Source organism: Heterodontus francisci, unplaced genomic scaffold, assembly GCF_036365525.1.
Source record: "Heterodontus francisci isolate sHetFra1 unplaced genomic scaffold, sHetFra1.hap1 HAP1_SCAFFOLD_786, whole genome shotgun sequence".
Taxonomy (NCBI): domain Eukaryota; kingdom Metazoa; phylum Chordata; class Chondrichthyes; order Heterodontiformes; family Heterodontidae; genus Heterodontus; species Heterodontus francisci.
This window is the reverse complement of record NW_027142184.1, coordinates 333,449-357,442: the sequence shown is the minus strand read 5'-3', so window position 1 is coordinate 357,442 and position 23,994 is coordinate 333,449. Positions and strand designations below refer to the sequence as shown.

The 23,994-nt window shown below is 57.6% G+C and overlaps 1 protein-coding gene across 2 annotated transcripts in view; it reads right to left on the bottom strand.

The window, feature by feature from the left end:
- Positions 1-23,994, bottom strand: part of cmtr1 (cap methyltransferase 1) — a 224,636-nt gene that overhangs the window by 50,165 nt on the left and 150,477 nt on the right. For both annotated transcript variants that reach the window (XM_068028382.1, XM_068028383.1), the window contains one exon: positions 17,698-17,810. In XM_068028382.1, the coding sequence (XP_067884483.1) occupies positions 17,698-17,810 (113 nt within the window). The remainder of the gene's footprint in view (positions 1-17,697; positions 17,811-23,994) is intronic.

The following is a 23,994-nucleotide window of genomic DNA, read 5'->3' as shown; positions in this document are numbered from 1 at the left end:
GTGAGTCAGTGTGAACACGGTGAAGGGAGAGGTGTGAGTCAGTGTGAACAAGGTACAGGGAGAGGTGTGAGTCAGTGTGATCACAGTGAAGGGAGAGGTGTGAGTCCGTGTGAACACGGTGCAGGGAGAGGTGTGAGTCAGTGTGAACACAGTGCAGGGAGAGGTGTGAGTCAGTGTGATCACGGTGAAGGGAGAGGTGTGAGTCCGTGTGATCACGGGGAAGGGAGAGGTGTGAGTCCGTGTGATCACGGGGAAGGGAGAGGTGTGAGTCAGTGTGAACACGGTGCAGGGAGAGGTGTGAGTCAGTGTGAACAAAGTGCAGGGAGAGGTGTGAGTCAGTGTGAACACGGTGAAGGGAGAGGTGTGAGTCAGTGTGATCACGGTGAAGGGAGAGGTGTGACTCAGTGTGATCACGGTGAAGGGAGTGGTGTGAGTCAGTGTGATCACGGTGAAGGGAGAGGTGTCAGTCAGTGTGAACACGGTGAAGGGAGAGGTGTGACTCAGTGTGAACAAGGTGCAGGGAGAGGTGTGAGTCAGTGTGAACACGGTGCAGGGAGAGGTGTGAGTCAGTGTGAACACGGTGCAGGGAGAGGTGTGAGTCAGTGTATTCACAGTGAAGGGAGAGGTGTGAGTCTGTGTGATCACGGTGAAGGGAGAGGTGTGAGTCCGTGTGATCACGGTGTAGGGAGAGGTGTGAGTCCGTGTGATCACGGTGAAGGGAGAGGTGTGAGTCCGTGTGATCACGGTGCAGGCAGAGGTGTGAGTCAGTGTGAACACGGTGAAGGGAGAGGTGTGAGTCAGTGTGAACAAGGTACAGGGAGAGGTGTGAGTCAGTGTGATCACAGTGAAGGGAGAGGTGTGAGTCCGTGTGAACACGGTGCAGGGAGAGGTGTGAGTCAGTGTGAACACAGTGCAGGGAGAGGTGTGAGTCAGTGTGATCACGGTGAAGGGAGAGGTGTGAGTCCGTGTGATCACGGGGAAGGGAGAGGTGTGAGTCCGTGTGATCACGGGGAAGGGAGAGGTGTGAGTCAGTGTGAACACGGTGCAGGGAGAGGTGTGAGTCAGTGTGAACAAAGTGCAGGGAGAGGTGTGAGTCAGTGTGAACACGGTGAAGGGAGAGGTGTGAGTCAGTGTGATCACGGTGAAGGGAGAGGTGTGACTCAGTGTGATCACGGTGAAGGGAGTGGTGTGACTCAGTGTGATCACGGTGAAGGGAGTGGTGTGAGTCAGTGTGATCACGGTGAAGGGAGAGGTGTCAGTCAGTGTGAACACGGTGAAGGGAGAGGTGTGACTCAGTGTGAACAAGGTGCAGGGAGAGGTGTGAGTCAGTGTGAACACGGTGCAGGGAGAGGTGTGAGTCAGTGTGAACACGGTGCAGGGAGAGGTGTGAGTCAGTGTATTCACAGTGAAGGGAGAGGTGTGAGTCTGTGTGATCACGGTGAAGGGAGAGGTGTGAGTCCGTGTGATCACGGTGTAGGGAGAGGTGTGAGTCCGTGTGATCACGGTGAAGGGAGAGGTGTGAGTCCGTGTGATCACGGTGCAGGCAGAGGTGTGAGTCAGTGTGAACACGGTGAAGGGAGAGGTTGAGTCAGTGTGAACACGGTGAAGGGAGAGGTGTGAGTCCGTGTGATCACGGTGAAGGGAGAGGTGTGAGTCAGTGTGATCACGGTGAAGGGAGTGGTGTGAGTCAGTGTGATCACGGTGAAGGGAGAGGTGTCAGTCAGTGTGAACACGGTGAAGGGAGATGTGTGAGTCAGTGTGATCACGGTGAAGGGAGAGGTGTGAGTCAGTGTGAACACGGTCAAGGGAGAGGTGTGAGTCCGTGTGATCACGGTGTAGGGAGAGGTGTGAGTCCGTGTCATCACGGTGAAGGGAGAGGTGTGTGTCCGTGTCATCACGGTGAAGGGAGAGGTGTGAGTCCGTGTCATCACGGTGAAGGGAGAGGTGTGAGTCAGTGTGAACACGGTGCAGGGAGAGGTGTGAGTCAGTGTGAACACGGTTAAGGGAGAGGTGTAAGTCTGTGTGATCACGGTGAAGGGAGATGTGTGAGTCAGTGTGATCACGGTGAAGGGAGAGGTGTGAGTCAGTGTGAAGACGGTGAAGGGAGAGGTGTGAGTCAGTGTGAACACGGTGAAGGGAGAGGTGTGAGTCCGTGTGAACACGGTGAAGGGAGATGTGTGAGTCAGTGTGATCACGGTGAAGGGAGAGGTGTGAATCAGTGTGATCACGGTGAAGGGAGAGGTGTGAGTCAGTGTGAACACGGTGAAGGGAGAGGTGTGAGTCCGTGTGATCACGGTGAAGGGAGAGGTGTGAGTCCGTGTTATCACGGTGAAGGGAGAGGTGTGAGTCCGTGTGAACACGGTGCAGGGAGAGGTGTGAGTCCGTGTGAACACGGTGAAGGGAGAGGTGTAAGTCCGTGTGATTACGGTGAAGGGAGAGGTGTGAGTCAGTGTGAACACGGGGCAGGGAGAGGTGTGAGTCCGTGTGAACAAGGTGCAGGGAGAGGTGTGAGTCAGTGTGAACACGGTACAGGGAGAGGTGTGAGTCAGTGTGAACACGGTGAAGGGAGAGGTGTGAGTCCGTGTGATCACGGTGAAGGGAGAGGTGTGAGTCAGTGTGATCACAGTGAAGGGAGAGGTGTGAGTCAGTGTGATCACGTTGAAGGGAGAGGTGTGAGTCAGTGTGATCACGGTAAAGGGAGATGTGTGAGTCAGTGTGATCACGGTGAAGGGAGAGGTGTGAGTCAGTGTGAACACGGTGAAGGGAGAGGTGTGAGTCCGTGTGATCACGGTGAAGGGAGAGGTGTGAGTCCGTGTCATCACGGTGAAGGGAGAGCTGTGTGTCAGTGTGAACACGGTGCAGGGAGAGGTGTGAGTCAGTGTGAACACGGTGAAGGGAGAGGTGTAAGTCTGTGCGATCACGGTGAAGGGAGATGTGTGAGTCAGTGTGATCACGGTGAAGGGAGAGGTGTGAGTCAGTGTGAACACGGTGAAGGGAAAGGTGTGAGTCCGTGTGATCACGGTGAAGGGAGAGGTGTGAGTCCGTGTTATCACGGTGAAGGGAGAGGTGTGAGTCCGTGTGAACACGGTGCGGGGAGAGGTGTGAGTCCGTGTGAACACGGTGAAGGGAGAGGTGTAAGTCCGTGTGAACACGGTGAAGCGAGAGGTTTAAGTCTGTGTGAACACGGTGCAGGGAGAGGTGTGAGTCAGTGTGAACAAGGTGCAGGGAGAGGTGTGAGTCAGTGTGATCACGGTGAAGGGAGAGGTGTGAGTCAGTGTGATCACGGTGAAGGGAGAGGTGTGAGTCAGTGTGAACAAGGTGCAGGGAGAGTTGTGAGTCAGTGTGAACACAGTGCAGGGAGAGGTGTGAGTCCGTGTGAACAAGGTGCAGGGAGAGGTGTGAGTCAGTGTGAACACGGTGCAGGGAGAGGTGTGAGTCAGTGTGTTCACAGCGAAGGGAGAGCTGTGAGTCCGTGTGATTACGGTGAAGGGAGAGGTGTGAGTCAGTGTGATCACAGTGAAGGGAGAGGTGTGAGTCAGTGTGATCACGGTGAAGGGAGTGGTGTGAGTCAGTGTGATCACGGTGAAGGGAGATGTGTGAGTCAGTGTGATCACGGTGAAGGGAGAGGTGTGAGTCAGTGTGAACACGGTGAAGGGAGAGGTGTGAGTCCGTGTGATCACGGTGAAGGGAGAGGTGTGAGTCCGTGTGATCACGGTGAAGGGAGAGGTGTGAGTCCGTGTCATCACGGTGAAGGGAGAGGTGTGAGTCCGTGTGATCACGGTGAAGGGAGAGGTGTGAGTCCGTGTCATCACGGTGAAGGGAGAGGTGTGAGTCAGTGTGAACACGGTGCAGGGAGAGGTGTGAGTCAGTGTGAACACGGTGAAGGGAGAGGTGTAAGTCTGTGTGATCACGGTCAAGGGAGATGTGTGAGTCAGTGTGATCACGGTGAAGGGAGAGGTGTGAGTCAGTGTGAACACGGTGAAGGGAGAGGTGTGAGTCAGTGTGAACACGGTGAAGGGAGAGGTGTGAGTCCGTGTGATCACGGTGAAGGGAGAGGTGTGAGTCCGTGTTATCACGGTGAAGGGAGAGGTGTGAGTCCGTGTGAACACGGTGCAGGGAGAGGTGTGAGTCCGTGCGAACACGGTGAAGGGAGAGGTGTAAGTCCGTGCGATCACGGTGAAGCGAGAGGTGTAAGTCCGTGTGAACACGGTGCAGGGAGAGGTGTGAGTCAGTGTGAACAAGGTGCAGGGAGAGGTGTGAGTCAGTGTGATCACGGTGAAGGGAGAGGTGTGAGTCAGTGTGAACATGGTGAAGGGAGAGGTGTGAGTCAGTGTGAACAAGGTGCAGGGAGAGGTGTGAGTCAGTGTGAACACGGTGCAGGGAGAGGTGTGAGTCAGTGTGATCACAGTGAAGGGAGAGGTGTGAGTCCGTGTGAACACCGTGCAGGGAGAGGTGTGAGTCAGTGTGAACACGGTGCAGGGAGAGGTGTGAGTCAGTGTGATCACGGTGAAGGGAGAGGTGTGAGTCTGTGTGATCACGGTGAAGGGAGAGGTGTGAGTCAGTGTGATCACGGTGAAGGGAGAGGTGCAAGTCTGTGTGAACACGTTGCAGGGAGAGGTGTGAGTCAGTGTGATCACAGTGAAGGGAGAGGTGTGAGTCCGTGTGATCACGGTGAAGGGAGAGGTGTGAGTCAGTGTGATCACAGTGAAGGGAGAGGTGTGAGTCAGTGTGATCACGGTGAAGGGAGAGGTGCGAGTCAGTGTGATCACGGTGAAGGGAGAGATGTGAGTCAGTGTGAACACGGTGAAGGGAGAGGTGTGAGTCAGTGTGAACACGGTGCAGGGAGAGGTGTGAGTCAGTGTGAACACGGTGCAGGGAGAGGTGTGAGTCAGTGTGATCACGTTGAAGGGAGAGGTGTGAGTCAGTGTGATCACAGTGAAGGGAGAGGTGTGAGTCAGTGTGATCACAGTGCAGGGAGAGGTGTGAGTCAGTGTGATCACTTTGAAGGGAGAGGTGTGAGTCAGTGTGATCACGGTGCAGGGAGAGGTGTGAGTCAGTGTGAACACGGTGCAGGGAGAAGTGTGAGTCAGTGTGATCACGGTGAAGGGAGAGGTGTGAGTCAGTGTGATCACGGTGCAGGGAGAGGTGTGAGTCAGTGTGATCACGGTGCAGGGAGAGGTGTGAGTCAGTGTGAACACGGTGCAGGGAGAGGTGTGAGTCCGTGTGAACAAGGTGCAGGGAGAGGTGTGAGTCAGTGTGAACACGGTGCAGGGAGAGGTGTGAGTCAGTGTGTTCACAGCGAAGGGAGAGGTGTGAGTCCGTGTGATTACGGTGAAGGGAGAGGTGTGAGTCAGTGTGATCACAGTGAAGGGAGAGGTGTGAGTCAGTGTGATCACGGTGAAGGGAGTGGTGTGAGTCAGTGTGATCACGGTGAAGGGAGATGTGTGAGTCAGTGTGATCACGGTGAAGGGAGAGGTGTGAGTCAGTGTGAACACGGTGAAGGGAGAGGTGTGAGTCCGTGTGATCACGGTGAAGGGAGAGGTGTGAGTCCGTGTGATCACGGTGAAGGGAGAGGTGTGAGTCCGTGTCATCACAGTGAAGGGAGAGGTGTGAGTCCGTGTGATCACGGTGAAGGGAGAGGTGTGAGTCCGTGTCATCACGGTGAAGGGAGAGGTGTGAGTCAGTGTGAACACGGTGCAGGGAGAGGTGTGAGTCAGTGTGAACACGGTGAAGGGAGAGGTGTGAGTCAGTGTGATCACGGTGAAGGGAGAGGTGTGAGTCAGTGTGATCACGGTGAAGGGAGAGGTGTGAGTCAGTGTGAACATGGTGAAGGGAGAGGTGTGAGTCAGTGTGAACATGGTGAAGGGAGAGGTGTGAGTCAGTGTGAACAAGGTGCAGGGAGAGGTGTGAGTCAGTGTTAACACGGTGCAGGGAGAGGTGTGAGTCAGTGTGATCACAGTGAAGGGAGAGGTGTGAGTCCGTGTGAACACGGTGCAGGGAGGGGTGTGAGTCAGTGTGAACACGGTGCAGGGAGAGGTGTGAGTCAGTGAGAAAAAGGTGCAGGGAGAGGTGTGAACACGGTGCAGGGAGAGGTGTGAGTCCGTGTGAACACGGTGCAGGGAGAGGTGTGAGTCAGTGTGAACACGGTGCAGGGAGAGGTGTGAGTCAGTGTGAACACGGTGCAGGGAGAGGTGTGAGTACGTGTGAACACGGTGCAGGGAGAGGTGTGAGTCAGTGTGAACACGGTGCAGGGAGAGGTGTGAGTCAGTGTGAACACGGTGCAGGGAGAGGTGTGAGTCAGTGTGAACACGGTGCAGGGAGAGGTGTGAGTCAGTGTGAACACGGTGCAGGGAGAGGTATGAGTCAGTGTGATCACGGTGAAGGGAGAGGTGTGAGTCAGTGTGATCACGGTGAAAGGAGAGGCGTGATTCAGTGTGATCACAGAGAAGGGAGAGGTGTGAGTCAGTGTGATCACGGTGAAGGGAGAGGTGTGAGTCAGTGTGATCACGGTGAAGGGAGAGGTGTGAGTCAGTGTGATCACGGTGAAGGGAGAGGTGTGAGTCAGTGTGAACACGGTGAAGGGAGAGGTGTGAGTCAGTGTGAACAAGGTACAGGGAGAGGTGTGAGTCAGTGTGATCACAGTGAAGGGAGAGGTGTGAGTCCGTGTGAACACGGTGCAGGGAGAGGTGTGAGTCAGTGTGAACACAGTGCAGGGAGAGGTGTGAGTCAGTGTGATCACGGTGAAGGGAGAGGTGTGAGTCCGTGTGATCACGGGGAAGGGAGAGGTGTGAGTCCGTGTGATCACGGGGAAGGGAGAGGTGTGAGTCAGTGTGAACACGGTGCAGGGAGAGGTGTGAGTCAGTGTGAACAAAGTGCAGGGAGAGGTGTGAGTCAGTGTGAACACGGTGAAGGGAGAGGTGTGAGTCAGTGTGATCACGGTGAAGGGAGAGGTGTGAGTCAGTGTGATCACGGTGAAGGGAGTGGTGTGAGTCAGTGTGATCACGGTGAAGGGAGAGGTGTCAGTCAGTGTGAACACGGTGAAGGGAGAGGTGTGACTCAGTGTGAACAAGGTGCAGGGAGAGGTGTGAGTCAGTGTGAACACGGTGCAGGGAGAGGTGTGAGTCAGTGTGAACACGGTGCAGGGAGAGGTGTGAGTCAGTGTATTCACAGTGAAGGGAGGGTGTGAGTCTGTGTGATCACGGTGAAGGGAGAGGTGTGAGTCCGTGTGATCACGGTGTAGGGAGAGGTGTGAGTCCGTGTGATCACGGTGAAGGGAGAGGTGTGAGTCCGTGTGATCACGGTGCAGGCAGAGGTGTGAGTCAGTGTGAACACGGTGAAGGGAGAGGTTGAGTCAGTGTGAACACGGTGAAGGGAGAGGTGTGAGTCCGTGTGATCACGGTGAAGGGAGAGGTGTGAGTCAGTGTGATCACGGTGAAGGGAGTGGTGTGAGTCAGTGTGATCACGGTGAAGGGAGAGGTGTCAGTCAGTGTGAACACGGTGAAGGGAGATGTGTGAGTCAGTGTGATCACGGTGAAGGGAGAGGTGTGAGTCAGTGTGAACACGGTCAAGGGAGAGGTGTGAGTCCGTGTGATCACGGTGTAGGGAGAGGTGTGAGTCCGTGTCATCACGGTGAAGGGAGAGGTGTGTGTCCGTGTCATCACGGTGAAGGGAGAGGTGTGAGTCCGTGTCATCACGGTGAAGGGAGAGGTGTGAGTCAGTGTGAACACGGTGCAGGGAGAGGTGTGAGTCAGTGTGAACACGGTTAAGGGAGAGGTGTAAGTCTGTGTGATCACGGTGAAGGGAGATGTGTGAGTCAGTGTGATCACGGTGAAGGGAGAGGTGTGAGTCAGTGTGAAGACGGTGAAGGGAGAGGTGTGAGTCAGTGTGAACACGGTGAAGGGAGAGGTGTGAGTCCGTGTGAACACGGTGAAGGGAGATGTGTGAGTCAGTGTGATCACGGTGAAGGGAGAGGTGTGAATCAGTGTGATCACGGTGAAGGGAGAGGTGTGAGTCAGTGTGAACACGGTGAAGGGAGAGGTGTGAGTCCGTGTGATCACGGTGAAGGGAGAGGTGTGAGTCCGTGTTATCACGGTGAAGGGAGAGGTGTGAGTCCGTGTGAACACGGTGCAGGGAGAGGTGTGAGTCCGTGTGAACACGGTGAAGGGAGAGGTGTAAGTCCGTGTGATTACGGTGAAGGGAGAGGTGTGAGTCAGTGTGAACACGGGGCAGGGAGAGGTGTGAGTCCGTGTGAACAAGGTGCAGGGAGAGGTGTGAGTCAGTGTGAACACGGTACAGGGAGAGGTGTGAGTCAGTGTGAACACGGTGAAGGGAGAGGTGTGAGTCCGTGTGATCACGGTGAAGGGAGAGGTGTGAGTCAGTGTGATCACAGTGAAGGGAGAGGTGTGAGTCAGTGTGATCACGTTGAAGGGAGAGGTGTGAGTCAGTGTGATCACGGTAAAGGGAGATGTGTGAGTCAGTGTGATCACGGTGAAGGGAGAGGTGTGAGTCAGTGTGAACACGGTGAAGGGAGAGGTGTGAGTCCGTGTGATCACGGTGAAGGGAGAGGTGTGAGTCCGTGTCATCACGGTGAAGGGAGAGCTGTGTGTCAGTGTGAACACGGTGCAGGGAGAGGTGTGAGTCAGTGTGAACACGGTGAAGGGAGAGGTGTAAGTCTGTGCGATCACGGTGAAGGGAGATGTGTGAGTCAGTGTGATCACGGTGAAGGGAGAGGTGTGAGTCAGTGTGAACACGGTGAAGGGAAAGGTGTGAGTCCGTGTGATCACGGTGAAGGGAGAGGTGTGAGTCCGTGTTATCACGGTGAAGGGAGAGGTGTGAGTCCGTGTGAACACGGTGCGGGGAGAGGTGTGAGTCCGTGTGAACACGGTGAAGGGAGAGGTGTAAGTCCGTGTGAACACGGTGAAGCGAGAGGTTTAAGTCTGTGTGAACACGGTGCAGGGAGAGGTGTGAGTCAGTGTGAACAAGGTGCAGGGAGAGGTGTGAGTCAGTGTGATCACGGTGAAGGGAGAGGTGTGAGTCAGTGTGATCACGGTGAAGGGAGAGGTGTGAGTCAGTGTGAACAAGGTGCAGGGAGAGTTGTGAGTCAGTGTGAACACAGTGCAGGGAGAGGTGTGAGTCCGTGTGAACAAGGTGCAGGGAGAGGTGTGAGTCAGTGTGAACACGGTGCAGGGAGAGGTGTGAGTCAGTGTGTTCACAGCGAAGGGAGAGCTGTGAGTCCGTGTGATTACGGTGAAGGGAGAGGTGTGAGTCAGTGTGATCACAGTGAAGGGAGAGGTGTGAGTCAGTGTGATCACGGTGAAGGGAGTGGTGTGAGTCAGTGTGATCACGGTGAAGGGAGATGTGTGAGTCAGTGTGATCACGGTGAAGGGAGAGGTGTGAGTCAGTGTGAACACGGTGAAGGGAGAGGTGTGAGTCCGTGTGATCACGGTGAAGGGAGAGGTGTGAGTCCGTGTGATCACGGTGAAGGGAGAGGTGTGAGTCCGTGTCATCACGGTGAAGGGAGAGGTGTGAGTCCGTGTGATCACGGTGAAGGGAGAGGTGTGAGTCCGTGTCATCACGGTGAAGGGAGAGGTGTGAGTCAGTGTGAACACGGTGCAGGGAGAGGTGTGAGTCAGTGTGAACACGGTGAAGGGAGAGGTGTAAGTCTGTGTGATCACGGTCAAGGGAGATGTGTGAGTCAGTGTGATCACGGTGAAGGGAGAGGTGTGAGTCAGTGTGAACACGGTGAAGGGAGAGGTGTGAGTCAGTGTGAACACGGTGAAGGGAGAGGTGTGAGTCCGTGTGATCACGGTGAAGGGAGAGGTGTGAGTCCGTGTTATCACGGTGAAGGGAGAGGTGTGAGTCCGTGTGAACACGGTGCAGGGAGAGGTGTGAGTCCGTGCGAACACGGTGAAGGGAGAGGTGTAAGTCCGTGCGATCACGGTGAAGCGAGAGGTGTAAGTCCGTGTGAACACGGTGCAGGGAGAGGTGTGAGTCAGTGTGAACAAGGTGCAGGGAGAGGTGTGAGTCAGTGTGATCACGGTGAAGGGAGAGGTGTGAGTCAGTGTGAACATGGTGAAGGGAGAGGTGTGAGTCAGTGTGAACAAGGTGCAGGGAGAGGTGTGAGTCAGTGTGAACACGGTGCAGGGAGAGGTGTGAGTCAGTGTGATCACAGTGAAGGGAGAGGTGTGAGTCCGTGTGAACACCGTGCAGGGAGAGGTGTGAGTCAGTGTGAACACGGTGCAGGGAGAGGTGTGAGTCAGTGTGATCACGGTGAAGGGAGAGGTGTGAGTCTGTGTGATCACGGTGAAGGGAGAGGTGTGAGTCAGTGTGATCACGGTGAAGGGAGAGGTGCAAGTCTGTGTGAACACGTTGCAGGGAGAGGTGTGAGTCAGTGTGATCACAGTGAAGGGAGAGGTGTGAGTCCGTGTGATCACGGTGAAGGGAGAGGTGTGAGTCAGTGTGATCACAGTGAAGGGAGAGGTGTGAGTCAGTGTGATCACGGTGAAGGGAGAGGTGCGAGTCAGTGTGATCACGGTGAAGGGAGAGATGTGAGTCAGTGTGAACACGGTGAAGGGAGAGGTGTGAGTCAGTGTGAACACGGTGCAGGGAGAGGTGTGAGTCAGTGTGAACACGGTGCAGGGAGAGGTGTGAGTCAGTGTGATCACGTTGAAGGGAGAGGTGTGAGTCAGTGTGATCACAGTGAAGGGAGAGGTGTGAGTCAGTGTGATCACAGTGCAGGGAGAGGTGTGAGTCAGTGTGATCACTTTGAAGGGAGAGGTGTGAGTCAGTGTGATCACGGTGCAGGGAGAGGTGTGAGTCAGAGTGAACACGGTGCAGGGAGAAGTGTGAGTCAGTGTGATCACGGTGAAGGGAGAGGTGTGAGTCAGTGTGATCACGGTGCAGGGAGAGGTGTGAGTCAGTGTGATCACGGTGCAGGGAGAGGTGTGAGTCAGTGTGAACACGGTGCAGGGAGAGGTGTGAGTCCGTGTGAACAAGGTGCAGGGAGAGGTGTGAGTCAGTGTGAACACGGTGCAGGGAGAGGTGTGAGTCAGTGTGTTCACAGCGAAGGGAGAGGTGTGAGTCCGTGTGATTACGGTGAAGGGAGAGGTGTGAGTCAGTGTGATCACAGTGAAGGGAGAGGTGTGAGTCAGTGTGATCACGGTGAAGGGAGTGGTGTGAGTCAGTGTGATCACGGTGAAGGGAGATGTGTGAGTCAGTGTGATCACGGTGAAGGGAGAGGTGTGAGTCAGTGTGAACACGGTGAAGGGAGAGGTGTGAGTCCGTGTGATCACGGTGAAGGGAGAGGTGTGAGTCCGTGTGATCACGGTGAAGGGAGAGGTGTGAGTCCGTGTCATCACAGTGAAGGGAGAGGTGTGAGTCCGTGTGATCACGGTGAAGGGAGAGGTGTGAGTCCGTGTCATCACGGTGAAGGGAGAGGTGTGAGTCAGTGTGAACACGGTGCAGGGAGAGGTGTGAGTCAGTGTGAACACGGTGAAGGGAGAGGTGTAAGTCTGTGTGATCACGGTGAAGGGAGATGTGTGAGTCAGTGTGATCACGGTGAAGGGAGAGGTGTGAGTCAGTGTGAACACGGTGAAGGGAGAGGTGTGAGTCCGTGTGATCACGGTGAAGGGAGAGGTGTGAGTCAGTGTGAACATGGTGAAGGGAGAGGTGTGAGTCAGTGTGAACAAGGTGCAGGGAGAGGTGTGAGTCAGTGTGAACACGGTGCAGGGAGAGGTGTGAGTCAGTGTGATCACAGTGAAGGGAGAGGTGTGAGTCCGTGTGAACACCGTGCAGGGAGAGGTGTGAGTCAGTGTGAACACGGTGCAGGGAGAGGTGTGAGTCAGTGTGATCACGGTGAAGGGAGAGGTGTGAGTCTGTGTGATCACGGTGAAGGGAGAGGTGTGAGTCAGTGTGATCACGGTGAAGGGAGAGGTGCAAGTCTGTGTGAACACGTTGCAGGGAGAGGTGTGAGTCAGTGTGATCACAGTGAAGGGAGAGGTGTGAGTCCGTGTGATCACGGTGAAGGGAGAGGTGTGAGTCAGTGTGATCACAGTGAAGGGAGAGGTGTGAGTCAGTGTGATCACGGTGAAGGGAGAGGTGCGAGTCAGTGTGATCACGGTGAAGGGAGAGATGTGAGTCAGTGTGAACACGGTGAAGGGAGAGGTGTGAGTCAGTGTGAACACGGTGCAGGGAGAGGTGTGAGTCAGTGTGAACACGGTGCAGGGAGAGGTGTGAGTCAGTGTGATCACGTTGAAGGGAGAGGTGTGAGTCAGTGTGATCATAGTGAAGGGAGAGGTGTGAGTCAGTGTGATCACAGTGCAGGGAGAGGTGTGAGTCAGTGTGATCACTTTGAAGGGAGAGGTGTGAGTCAGTGTGATCACGGTGCAGGGAGAGGTGTGAGTCAGTGTGAACACGGTGCAGGGAGAAGTGTGAGTCAGTGTGATCACGGTGAAGGGAGAGGTGTGAGTCAGTGTGATCACGGTGCAGGGAGAGGTGTGAGTCAGTGTGATCACGGTGCAGGGAGAGGTGTGAGTCAGTGTGAACACGGTGCAGGGAGAGGTGTGAGTCCGTGTGAACAAGGTGCAGGGAGAGGTGTGAGTCAGTGTGAACACGGTGCAGGGAGAGGTGTGAGTCAGTGTGTTCACAGCGAAGGGAGAGGTGTGAGTCCGTGTGATTACGGTGAAGGGAGAGGTGTGAGTCAGTGTGATCACAGTGAAGGGAGAGGTGTGAGTCAGTGTGATCACGGTGAAGGGAATGGTGTGAGTCAGTGTGATCACGGTGAAGGGAGATGTGTGAGTCAGTGTGATCACGGTGAAGGGAGATGTGTGAGTCAGTGTGAACACGGTGAAGGGAGAGGTGTGAGTCCGTGTGATCACGGTGAAGGGAGAGGTGTGAGTCCGTGTGATCACGGTGAAGGGAGAGGTGTGAGTCCGTGTCATCACGGTGAAGGGAGAGGTGTGAGTCCGTGTGATCACGGTGAAGGGAGAGGTGTGAGTCCGTGTCATCACGGTGAAGGGAGAGGTGTGAGTCAGTGTGAACACGGTGCAGGGAGAGGTGTGAGTCAGTGTGAACACGGTGAAGGGAGAGGTGTAAGTCTGTGTGATCACGGTGAAGGGAGATGTGTGAGTCAGTGTGATCACGGTGAAGGGAGAGGTGTGAGTCAGTGTGAACACGGTGAAGGGAGAGGTGTGAGTCCGTGTGATCACGGTGAAGGGAGAGGTGTGAGTCCGTGTTATCACGGTGAAGGGAGAGGTGTGAGTCCGTGTGAACATGGTGCAGGGAGAGGTGTGAGTCCGTGCGAACACGGTGAAGGGAGAGGTGTAAGTCCGTGTGATCATGGTGAAGCGAGAGGTGTAAGTCCGTGTGAACACGGTGCAGGGAGAGGTGTGAGTCAGTGTGAACAAGGTGCAGGGAGAGGTGTGAGTCAGTGTGATTACGGTGAAGGGAGAGGTGTGAGTCAGTGTGAACATGGTGAAGGGAGAGGTGTGAGTCAGTGTGAACACGGTGCAGGGAGAGGTGTGAGTCAGTGTGATCACAGTGAAGGGAGAGGTGTGCGTCCGTGTGAACACCGTGCAGGGAGAGGTGTGAGTCAGTGTGAACACGGTGCAGGGAGAGGTGTGAGTCAGTGTGATCCCGGTGAAGGGAGAGGTGTGAGTCTGTGTGATCACGGTGAAGGGAGAGGTGTGAGTCAGTGTGATCACGGTGAAGGGAGAGGTGCAAGTCTGTGTGAACACGTTGCAGGGAGAGGTGTGAGTCAGTGTGATCACAGTGAAGGGAGAGGTGTGAGTCCGTGTGATCACGGTGAAGGGAGAGGTGTGAGTCAGTGTGATCACAGTGAAGGGAGAGGTGCGAGTCAGTGTGATCACGGTGAAGGGAGAGGTGCGAGTCAGTGTGATCACGGTGAAGGGAGAGATGTGAGTCAGTGTGAACACGGTGAAGGGAGAGGTGTGAGTCAGTGTGAACACGGTGCAGGGAGAGGTGTGAGTCAGTGTGAACACGGTGCAGGGAGAGGTGTGAGTCAGTGTGATCACGTTGAAGGGAGAGGTGTGAGTCAGTGTGATCACAGTGAAGGGAGAGGTGTGAGTCAGTGTGATCACAGTGCAGGGAGAGGTGTGAGTCAGTGTGATCACTTTGAAGGGAGAGGTGTGAGTCAGTGTGATCACGGTGAAGGGAGAGGTGCGAGTCAGTGTGATCACGGTGAAGGGAGAGGTGTGAGTCCGTGTCATCACAGTGAAGGGAGAGGTGTGAGTCCGTGTGATCACGGTGAAGGGAGAGGTGTGAGTCCGTGTCATCACGGTGAAGGGAGAGGTGTGAGTCAGTGTGAACACGGTGCAGGGAGAGGTGTGAGTCAGTGTGAACACGGTGAAGGGAGAGGTGTAAGTCTGTGTGATCACGGTGAAGGGAGATGTGTGAGTCAGTGTGATCACGGTGAAGGGAGAGGTGTGAGTCAGTGTGAACACGGTGAAGGGAGAGGTGTGAGTCCGTGTGATCACGGTGAAGGGAGAGGTGTGAGTCAGTGTGAACATGGTGAAGGGAGAGGTGTGAGTCAGTGTGAACAAGGTGCAGGGAGAGGTGTGAGTCAGTGTGAACACGGTGCAGGGAGAGGTGTGAGTCAGTGTGATCACAGTGAAGGGAGAGGTGTGAGTCCGTGTGAACACCGTGCAGGGAGAGGTGTGAGTCAGTGTGAACACGGTGCAGGGAGAGGTGTGAGTCAGTGTGATCACGGTGAAGGGAGAGGTGTGAGTCTGTGTGATCACGGTGAAGGGAGAGGTGTGAGTCAGTGTGATCACGGTGAAGGGAGAGGTGCAAGTCTGTGTGAACACGTTGCAGGGAGAGGTGTGAGTCAGTGTGATCACAGTGAAGGGAGAGGTGTGAGTCCGTGTGATCACGGTGAAGGGAGAGGTGTGAGTCAGTGTGATCACAGTGAAGGGAGAGGTGTGAGTCAGTGTGATCACGGTGAAGGGAGAGGTGCGAGTCAGTGTGATCACGGTGAAGGGAGAGATGTGAGTCAGTGTGAACACGGTGAAGGGAGAGGTGTGAGTCAGTGTGAACACGGTGCAGGGAGAGGTGTGAGTCAGTGTGAACACGGTGCAGGGAGAGGTGTGAGTCAGTGTGATCACGTTGAAGGGAGAGGTGTGAGTCAGTGTGATCATAGTGAAGGGAGAGGTGTGAGTCAGTGTGATCACAGTGCAGGGAGAGGTGTGAGTCAGTGTGATCACTTTGAAGGGAGAGGTGTGAGTCAGTGTGATCACGGTGCAGGGAGAGGTGTGAGTCAGTGTGAACACGGTGCAGGGAGAAGTGTGAGTCAGTGTGATCACGGTGAAGGGAGAGGTGTGAGTCAGTGTGATCACGGTGCAGGGAGAGGTGTGAGTCAGTGTGATCACGGTGCAGGGAGAGGTGTGAGTCAGTGTGAACACGGTGCAGGGAGAGGTGTGAGTCCGTGTGAACAAGGTGCAGGGAGAGGTGTGAGTCAGTGTGAACACGGTGCAGGGAGAGGTGTGAGTCAGTGTGTTCACAGCGAAGGGAGAGGTGTGAGTCCGTGTGATTACGGTGAAGGGAGAGGTGTGAGTCAGTGTGATCACAGTGAAGGGAGAGGTGTGAGTCAGTGTGATCACGGTGAAGGGAGTGGTGTGAGTCAGTGTGATCACGGTGAAGGGAGATGTGTGAGTCAGTGTGATCACGGTGAAGGGAGAGGTGTGAGTCAGTGTGAACACGGTGAAGGGAGAGGTGTGAGTCCGTGTGATCACGGTGAAGGGAGAGGTGTGAGTCCGTGTGATCACGGTGAAGGGAGAGGTGTGAGTCCGTGTCATCACGGTGAAGGGAGAGGTGTGAGTCCGTGTGATCACGGTGAAGGGAGAGGTGTGAGTCCGTGTCATCACGGTGAAGGGAGAGGTGTGAGTCAGTGTGAACACGGTGCAGGGAGAGGTGTGAGTCAGTGTGAACACGGTGAAGGGAGAGGTGTAAGTCTGTGTGATCACGGTGAAGGGAGATGTGTGAGTCAGTGTGATCACGGTGAAGGGAGAGGTGTGAGTCAGTGTGAACACGGTGAAGGGAGAGGTGTGAGTCCGTGTGATCACGGTGAAGGGAGAGGTGTGAGTCCGTGTTATCACGGTGAAGGGAGAGGTGTGAGTCCGTGTGAACATGGTGCAGGGAGAGGTGTGAGTCCGTGCGAACACGGTGAAGGGAGAGGTGTAAGTCCGTGTGATCATGGTGAAGCGAGAGGTGTAAGTCCGTGTGAACACGGTGCAGGGAGAGGTGTGAGTCAGTGTGAACAAGGTGCAGGGAGAGGTGTGAGTCAGTGTGATCACGGTGAAGGGAGAGGTGTGAGTCAGTGTGAACATGGTGAAGGGAGAGGTGTGAGTCAGTGTGAACACGGTGCAGGGAGAGGTGTGAGTCAGTGTGATCACAGTGAAGGGAGAGGTGTGCGTCCGTGTGAACACCGTGCAGGGAGAGGTGTGAGTCAGTGTGAACACGGTGCAGGGAGAGGTGTGAGTCAGTGTGATCCCGGTGAAGGGAGAGGTGTGAGTCTGTGTGATCACGGTGAAGGGAGAGGTGTGAGTCAGTGTGATCACGGTGAAGGGAGAGGTGCAAGTCTGTGTGAACACGTTGCAGGGAGAGGTGTGAGTCAGTGTGATCACAGTGAAGGGAGAGGTGTGAGTCCGTGTGATCACGGTGAAGGGAGAGGTGTGAGTCAGTGTGATCACAGTGAAGGGAGAGGTGCGAGTCAGTGTGATCACGGTGAAGGGAGAGGTGCGAGTCAGTGTGATCACGGTGAAGGGAGAGATGTGAGTCAGTGTGAACACGGTGAAGGGAGAGGTGTGAGTCAGTGTGAACACGGTGCAGGGAGAGGTGTGAGTCAGTGTGAACACGGTGCAGGGAGAGGTGTGAGTCAGTGTGATCACGTTGAAGGGAGAGGTGTGAGTCAGTGTGATCACAGTGAAGGGAGAGGTGTGAGTCAGTGTGATCACAGTGCAGGGAGAGGTGTGAGTCAGTGTGATCACTTTGAAGGGAGAGGTGTGAGTCAGTGTGATCACGGTGCAGGGAGAGGTGTGAGTCAGTGTGAACACGGTGCAGGGAGAAGTGTGAGTCAGTGTGATCACGGTGAAGGGAGAGGTGTGAGTCAGTGTGATCACGGTGCAGGGAGAGGTGTGAGTCAGTGTGAACACGGTGCAGGGAGAAGTGTGAGTCAGTGTGATCACGGTGAAGGGAGAGGTGTGAGTCAGTGTGATCACGGTGAAGGGAGAGGTGTGAGTCAGTGTGATCACGGTGAAGGGAGAGGTGTGAGTCAGTGTGATCACGGTGCAGGGAGAGGTGTGAGTCAGTGTGAACACGGTGCAGGGAGAAGTGTGAGTCAGTGTGATCACGGTGAAGGGAGAGGTGTGAGTCAGTGTGATCACGGTGCAGGGAGAGGTGTGAGTCACTGTGATCACGGTGAAGGGAGAGGTGTGAGTCAGTGTGATCACGGTGAAGGGAGAGGTGTGAGTCAGTGTGATCACGGTGCAATGAGAGGTGTGAGACACATTGTCACTGTTGAGAATATTACAGCTCACTATTTGTGTAAAGGGAACATTAACACTCTTTTTCATCAATGTGCAGGGTTAATTTTACACATTAACTGACAGTGGGAGCTTTCCTGATCATTGACAGAGGGATGACCCACACCCAGCCTGCATACTATATTATAAAACGTTGCCCTACCGTTAACGGTTTTAATGATGTGAAGACCAGTGGGCAGGAAGTGTCGATCATCTCGGCCCGTGTAGGAGAGTCGCGGCATTCCACACGAACCTTTGGTGATTTTCATTTCTAACCTACAACCGGAATGTTACAAAACAGAATCTCTCAACAGTTCCTGTATGGACACCCACAAAAACAGATTGTCCTGAGTACCCGGCCCACACCAACCAGTGACCACGGCCCACACCGGCCAGTGACCACGGCCCACGCCAACCAGTGACCACGGCCCACGCCAACCAGTGACCACGGCCCACACCAACCAGTGACCACGGCCCACACCGGCCAGTGACCACGGCCCACACCGGCCAGTGACCACGGCCCACGCCAACCAGTGACCACGGCCCACGCCAGCCAGTGACCACGGCCCACGCCAGCCAGTGACCACGGCCCATGGCCCACGCCAGCCAGTGACCACGGCCCACGCCGGCCAGTGACCACGGCCCACGCCGGCCAGTGACCACGGCCCACTCCGGCCAGTGACCACGGCCCACTCCGGCCAGTGACCACGGCCCACACCGGCCAGTGACCACGGCACACACCGGCCAGTGACCACGGCACACACCGGCCAGTGACCACGGCACACACCGGCCAGTGACCACGGCCCGCACCAACCAGTGACCACGGCCCACACCGGCCAGTGACCACGGCCCACACCAACCAGTGACCACGGCCCACACCGGCCAGTGACCACGGCCCACACCGGCCAGTGACCATGGCCCACACCGGACAGTGACCACGGCCCACACCGGCCAGTGACCACGGCCCACACCGGCCAGTGACCACGGCCCACACCAACAAGTGACCACGGCCCATACCAACCAGTGACCACGGCCCATACCAACCAGTGACCACGGCCCACACCAACAATTGACCACGGCCCACACCAACAATTGACCACGGCCCACACCAACAATTGACCACGGCCCACACCGGCCAGTGACCTCGGCCCACACCGGCCAGTGACCACGGCCCACACCGGCCAGTGACCACGGCCCACACCGGCCAGTGACCACGGCCCACACCAACCAGTGACCACGGCCCACACCGGCCAGTGACCACGGCCCACACCGGCCAGTGACCACGGCCCACGCCAACCAGTGACCACGGCCCACGCCAGCCACTGACCACGGCCCACGCCAGCCACTGACCACGGCCCACGCCAGCCACTGACCACGGCCCACGCCAGCCAGTGACCACGGCCCACGCCAGCCAGTGACCACGGCCCACGCCAGCCAGTGACCACGGCCCATGGCCCACGCCAGCCAGTGACCACGGCCCACGCCGGCCAGTGACCACGGCCCACACCAGCCAGTGACCACGGCACACACCGGCCAGTGACCACGGCACACACCGGCCAGTGACCACGGCACACACCGGCCAGTGACCACGGCACACACCGGCCAGTGACCACGGCACACACCGGCCAGTGACCACGGCCCGCACCAACCAGTGACCACGGCCCACACCGGCCAGTGACCACGGCCCACACCGGCCAGTGACCACGGCCCACACCGGCCAGTGACCACGGCCCACACCAACCAGTGACCACGGCCCACACCAACCAGTGACCACGGCCCACACCGGCCAGTGACCACGGCCCACACCAGCCAGTGACCACGGCCCACACCAGCCAGTGACCACGGCCCACACCAACAAGTGACCACGGCCTATACCAACCAGTGACCACGGCCCACACCAACAATTGACCACGGCCCACACCGGCCAGTGACCACGGCCCACACCGGCCAGTGACCACGGCCCACGCCAACCAGTGACCACGGCCCACGCCAACCAGTGACCACGGCCCACGCCAACAAGTGACCACGGCCCACGCCAACCAGTGACCACGGCCCACGCCAACCAGTGACCACGGCCCACGCCAGCCACTGACCACGGCCCACGCCAGCCACTGACCACGGCCCACGCCAGCCACTGATCACGGCCCACGCCAGCCACTGACCACGGCCCACGCCAACCAGTGACCACGGCCCACGCCAACCAGTGACCACGGCCCACGCCAGCCAGTGACCACGGCCCATGGCCCACGCCAGCCAGTGACCACGGCCCACGCCGGCCAGTGACCACGGCCCACTCCGGCCAGTGACCACGGCCCACACCGGCCAGTGACCACGGCCCACACCGGCCAGTGACCACGGCACACACCGGCCAGTGACCACGGCACACACCGGCCAGTGACCACGGCCCGCACCAACCAGTGACCACGGCCCACACCGGCCAGTGACCACGGCCCACACCAACCAGTGACCACGGCCCACACCAACCAGTGACCACGGCCCACACCGGCCAGTGACCACGGCCCACACCGGCCAGTGACCACGGCCCACACCGGCCAGTGACCACGGCCCACACCGGCCAGTGACCACGGCCCACACCGGCCAGTGACCACGGCCCACACCGGCCAGTGACCACGGCCCACACCAACAAGTGACCACGGCCCATACCAACCAGTGACCACGGCCCATACCAACCAGTGACCACAGCCCACACCAACAATTGACCACGGCCCACACCAACAATTGACCACGGCCCACACCAACAATTGACCACGGCCCACACCGGCCAGTGACCACGGCCCACGCCAGCCAGTGACCACGGCCCACGCCAGCCAGTGACCACGGCCCACGCCAGCCAGTGACCACGGCCCATGGCCCACGCCAGCCAGTGACCACGGCCCACGCCGGCCAGTGACCACGGCCCACACCGGCCAGTGACCACGGCACACACCGGCCAGTGACCACGGCACACACCGGCCAGTGACCACGGCACACACCGGCCAGTGACCACGGCCCACACCGGCCAGTGACCACGGCCCACACCGGCCAGTGACCACGGCACACACCGGCCAGTGACCACGGCACACACCGGCCAGTGACCACGGCCCACACCGGCCAGTGACCACGGCCCGCACCAACCAGTGACCACGGCCCACACCAACCAGTGACCACGGCCCACACCAACCAGTGACCACGGCCCACACCGGCCAGTGACCACGGCCCACACCAGCCAGTGACCACGGCCCACACCAGCCAGTGACCACGGCCCACACCAGCCAGTGACCACGGCCCACACCAACAAGTGACCACGGCCCACACCAACAAGTGACCACGGCCCATACCAACCAGTGACCACGGCCCACACCAACAATTGACCACGGCCCACACCGGCCAGTGACCACGGCCCACGCCGGCCAGTGACCACGGCCCACGTCAACCAGTGACCACGGCCCACGCCAACCAGTGACCACGGCCCACGCCAACAAGTGACCACGGCCCACGCCAACAAGTGACCACGGCCCACGTCAACCAGTGACCACGGCCCACGCCAGCCACTGACCACGGCCCACGCCAGCCACTGACCACGGCCCACGCCAGCCAGTGACCACGGCCCACGCCAACCAGTGACCACGGCCCACGCCAGCCAGTGACCACGGCCCACGCCAGCCACTGACCACGGCACACGCCAACCAGTGACCACGGCCCACGCCAGCCAGTGACCACGGCCCACGCCAGCCAGTGACCACGGCCCACACCAACCAGTGACCACGGCCCACACCAGCCACTGACCACGGCCCACACCAGCCAGTGACCACGGCCCACGCCAGCCAGTGACCACGGCCCACGCCAGCCAGTGACCACGGCCCACGCCAGCCAGTGACCACGGCCCACACCAACCAGTGACCACGGCCCACACCAACCAGTGACCACGGCCCACACCAACCAGTGACCACGGCCCACACCAGCCACTGACCACGGCCCACGCCAGCCACTGACCACGGCCCACGCCAGCCAGTGACCACGGCCCACGCCAGCCACTGACCACGGCCCACGCCAACCAGTGACCACGGCCCACGCCAGCCAGTGACCACGGCCCACGCCAGCCACTGACCACGGCCCACGCCAGCCACTGACCACGGCCCACGCCAGCCACTGACCACGGCCCACGCCAACCAGTGACCACGGCCCACGCCAGCCAGTGACCACGGCCCACGCCAACCAGTGACCACGGCCCACGCCAACCAGTGACCACGGCCCACACCAGCCAGTGACCACGGCCCACGCCAGCCAGTGACCACGGCCCACGCCAGCCAGTGACCACGGCCCACGCCAGCCAGTGACCACGGCCCACACCAACCAGTGACCACGGCCCACATCAGCCAGTGACCACGGCCCACACCAGCCAGCGACCACGGCCCATACCAGCCAGCGGCCACGGCCCATACCAGCCAGCGACCACGGCCCACACCAGCCAGTGACCACGGCCCACACCAGCCAGTGACCACGGCCCACACCAGCCACAGACCACGGCCCACACGTCATCATGACTCTCACTGGGGTACAGTTACACACACACTGACTCTCACTGGGTGACAATTCCACACACACTGACTCTCACTGGGGTACAGTTCCACACACACTGACTCTCACTGGGGGACAGTTCCGCACACACTGACTCTCACTGGGGTACAGTTCCACACACACTGACTCTCACTGGGGGACAGTTCCACACACACTGACTCTCACTGGGGTACAGTTCCACACACACTGACTCTCACTGGGGGACAGTTCCACACACACTGACTCTCACTGGGGCACAGTTTCACACACACTGACTCTCACTGGGTGACAATTCCACTCACACTGACTCTCACTGGGGTCTGGTTCCGCACACACTGACTCTCACTGGGGTCCGGTTCCGCACACACTGACGCTCACTGGGGTACAGTTCCACACACACTGACTCTCACTGGGTGACAGTTCCGCACACAGTGACTCTCACTGGGGTACAGTTACACACACACACTGACTCTCACTGGGGTACAGTTCCACACACAGTGACTCTCACTGGGGGACAGTTCCACACACAGTGACTCTCACTGTGGGACAGTTCCACACACAGTGACTCTCACTGGGGGACAGTTCCACACACAGTGACTCTCACTGGGGGACAGTTCCACACACAGTGACTCTCACTGGGGTACAGTTCCACACACAGTGACTCTCACTGGGGGACAGTTCCACACACACTGACTCTCACTGGGGGACAGTTCCACACACACTGACTCTCACGGGGGGACAGTTCCACACACACTGACTCTCGCGGGGGGACAGTTCCACACACACTGACTTTCACTGGGGTACAGTTCCACACACACTGACTTTCACTGGGGTACAGTTCCACACACACTGACTCTCACTGGGGTGCAGTTCCACACACACTGACTCTCACTGGGGGACAGTTCCGCACACACTGACTCTCACTGGGGTACAGTTCCGCACACACTGACTCTCACTGGGGTACAGTTCCGCACACACTGACTCTCACTGGGGTACAGTTCCACACACACTGACTCTCACTGGGGTACAGTTCCACACACACTGACTCTCACTGGGGTACAGTTCCACACACACTGACTCTCACTGGGGGACAGTTCCACACACACTGACTCTCACAGGGGGACAGTTCCACATACACTGACTCTCACTGGGGTACAGTTCCACATACACTGACTCTCACTGGGGTACAGTTCCACACACACTGACTCTCACTGGGGTACAGTTCCACACACACTGACTCTCACTGGGTACAGTTCCGCACACACTGACTCTCACTGGGGTACAGTTCCGCACACACTGACTCTCACTGGGTACAGTTCCGCACACACTGACTCTCACTGGGGTACAGTTCCACACACACTGACTCTCACTGTGGGACAGTTCCGCACACACCGACTCTCACTGGGGGACAGTTCCACACACACTGACTCTCACTGGGGGACAGTTCCACACACACTGACTCTCACTGGGGTACAGTTCCACACACAGTGACTCTCACTGGGGGACAGTTCCACACACACTGACTCTCACTGGGGTACAGTTCCACACACACTGACTCTCACTGGGGTACAGTTCCACACACACTGACTCTCACTGGGGTACAGTTCCATACACACTGACTCTCACTGGGTACAGTTCCGCACACACTGACTCTCACTGGGGTACAGTTCCACACACACTGACTCTCACTGGGGTACAGTTCCACACACACTAACTCTCACTGGGGCACAGTTTCACACACACTGACTCTCACTGGGTGACAATTCCACTCACACTGACTCTCACTGGGGTCTGGTTCCGCACACACTGACTCTCACTGGGGTCCGGTTCCGCACACACTGACTCTCACTGGGTGACAGTTCCGCACACAGTGACTCTCACTGGGGTACAGTTACACACACAC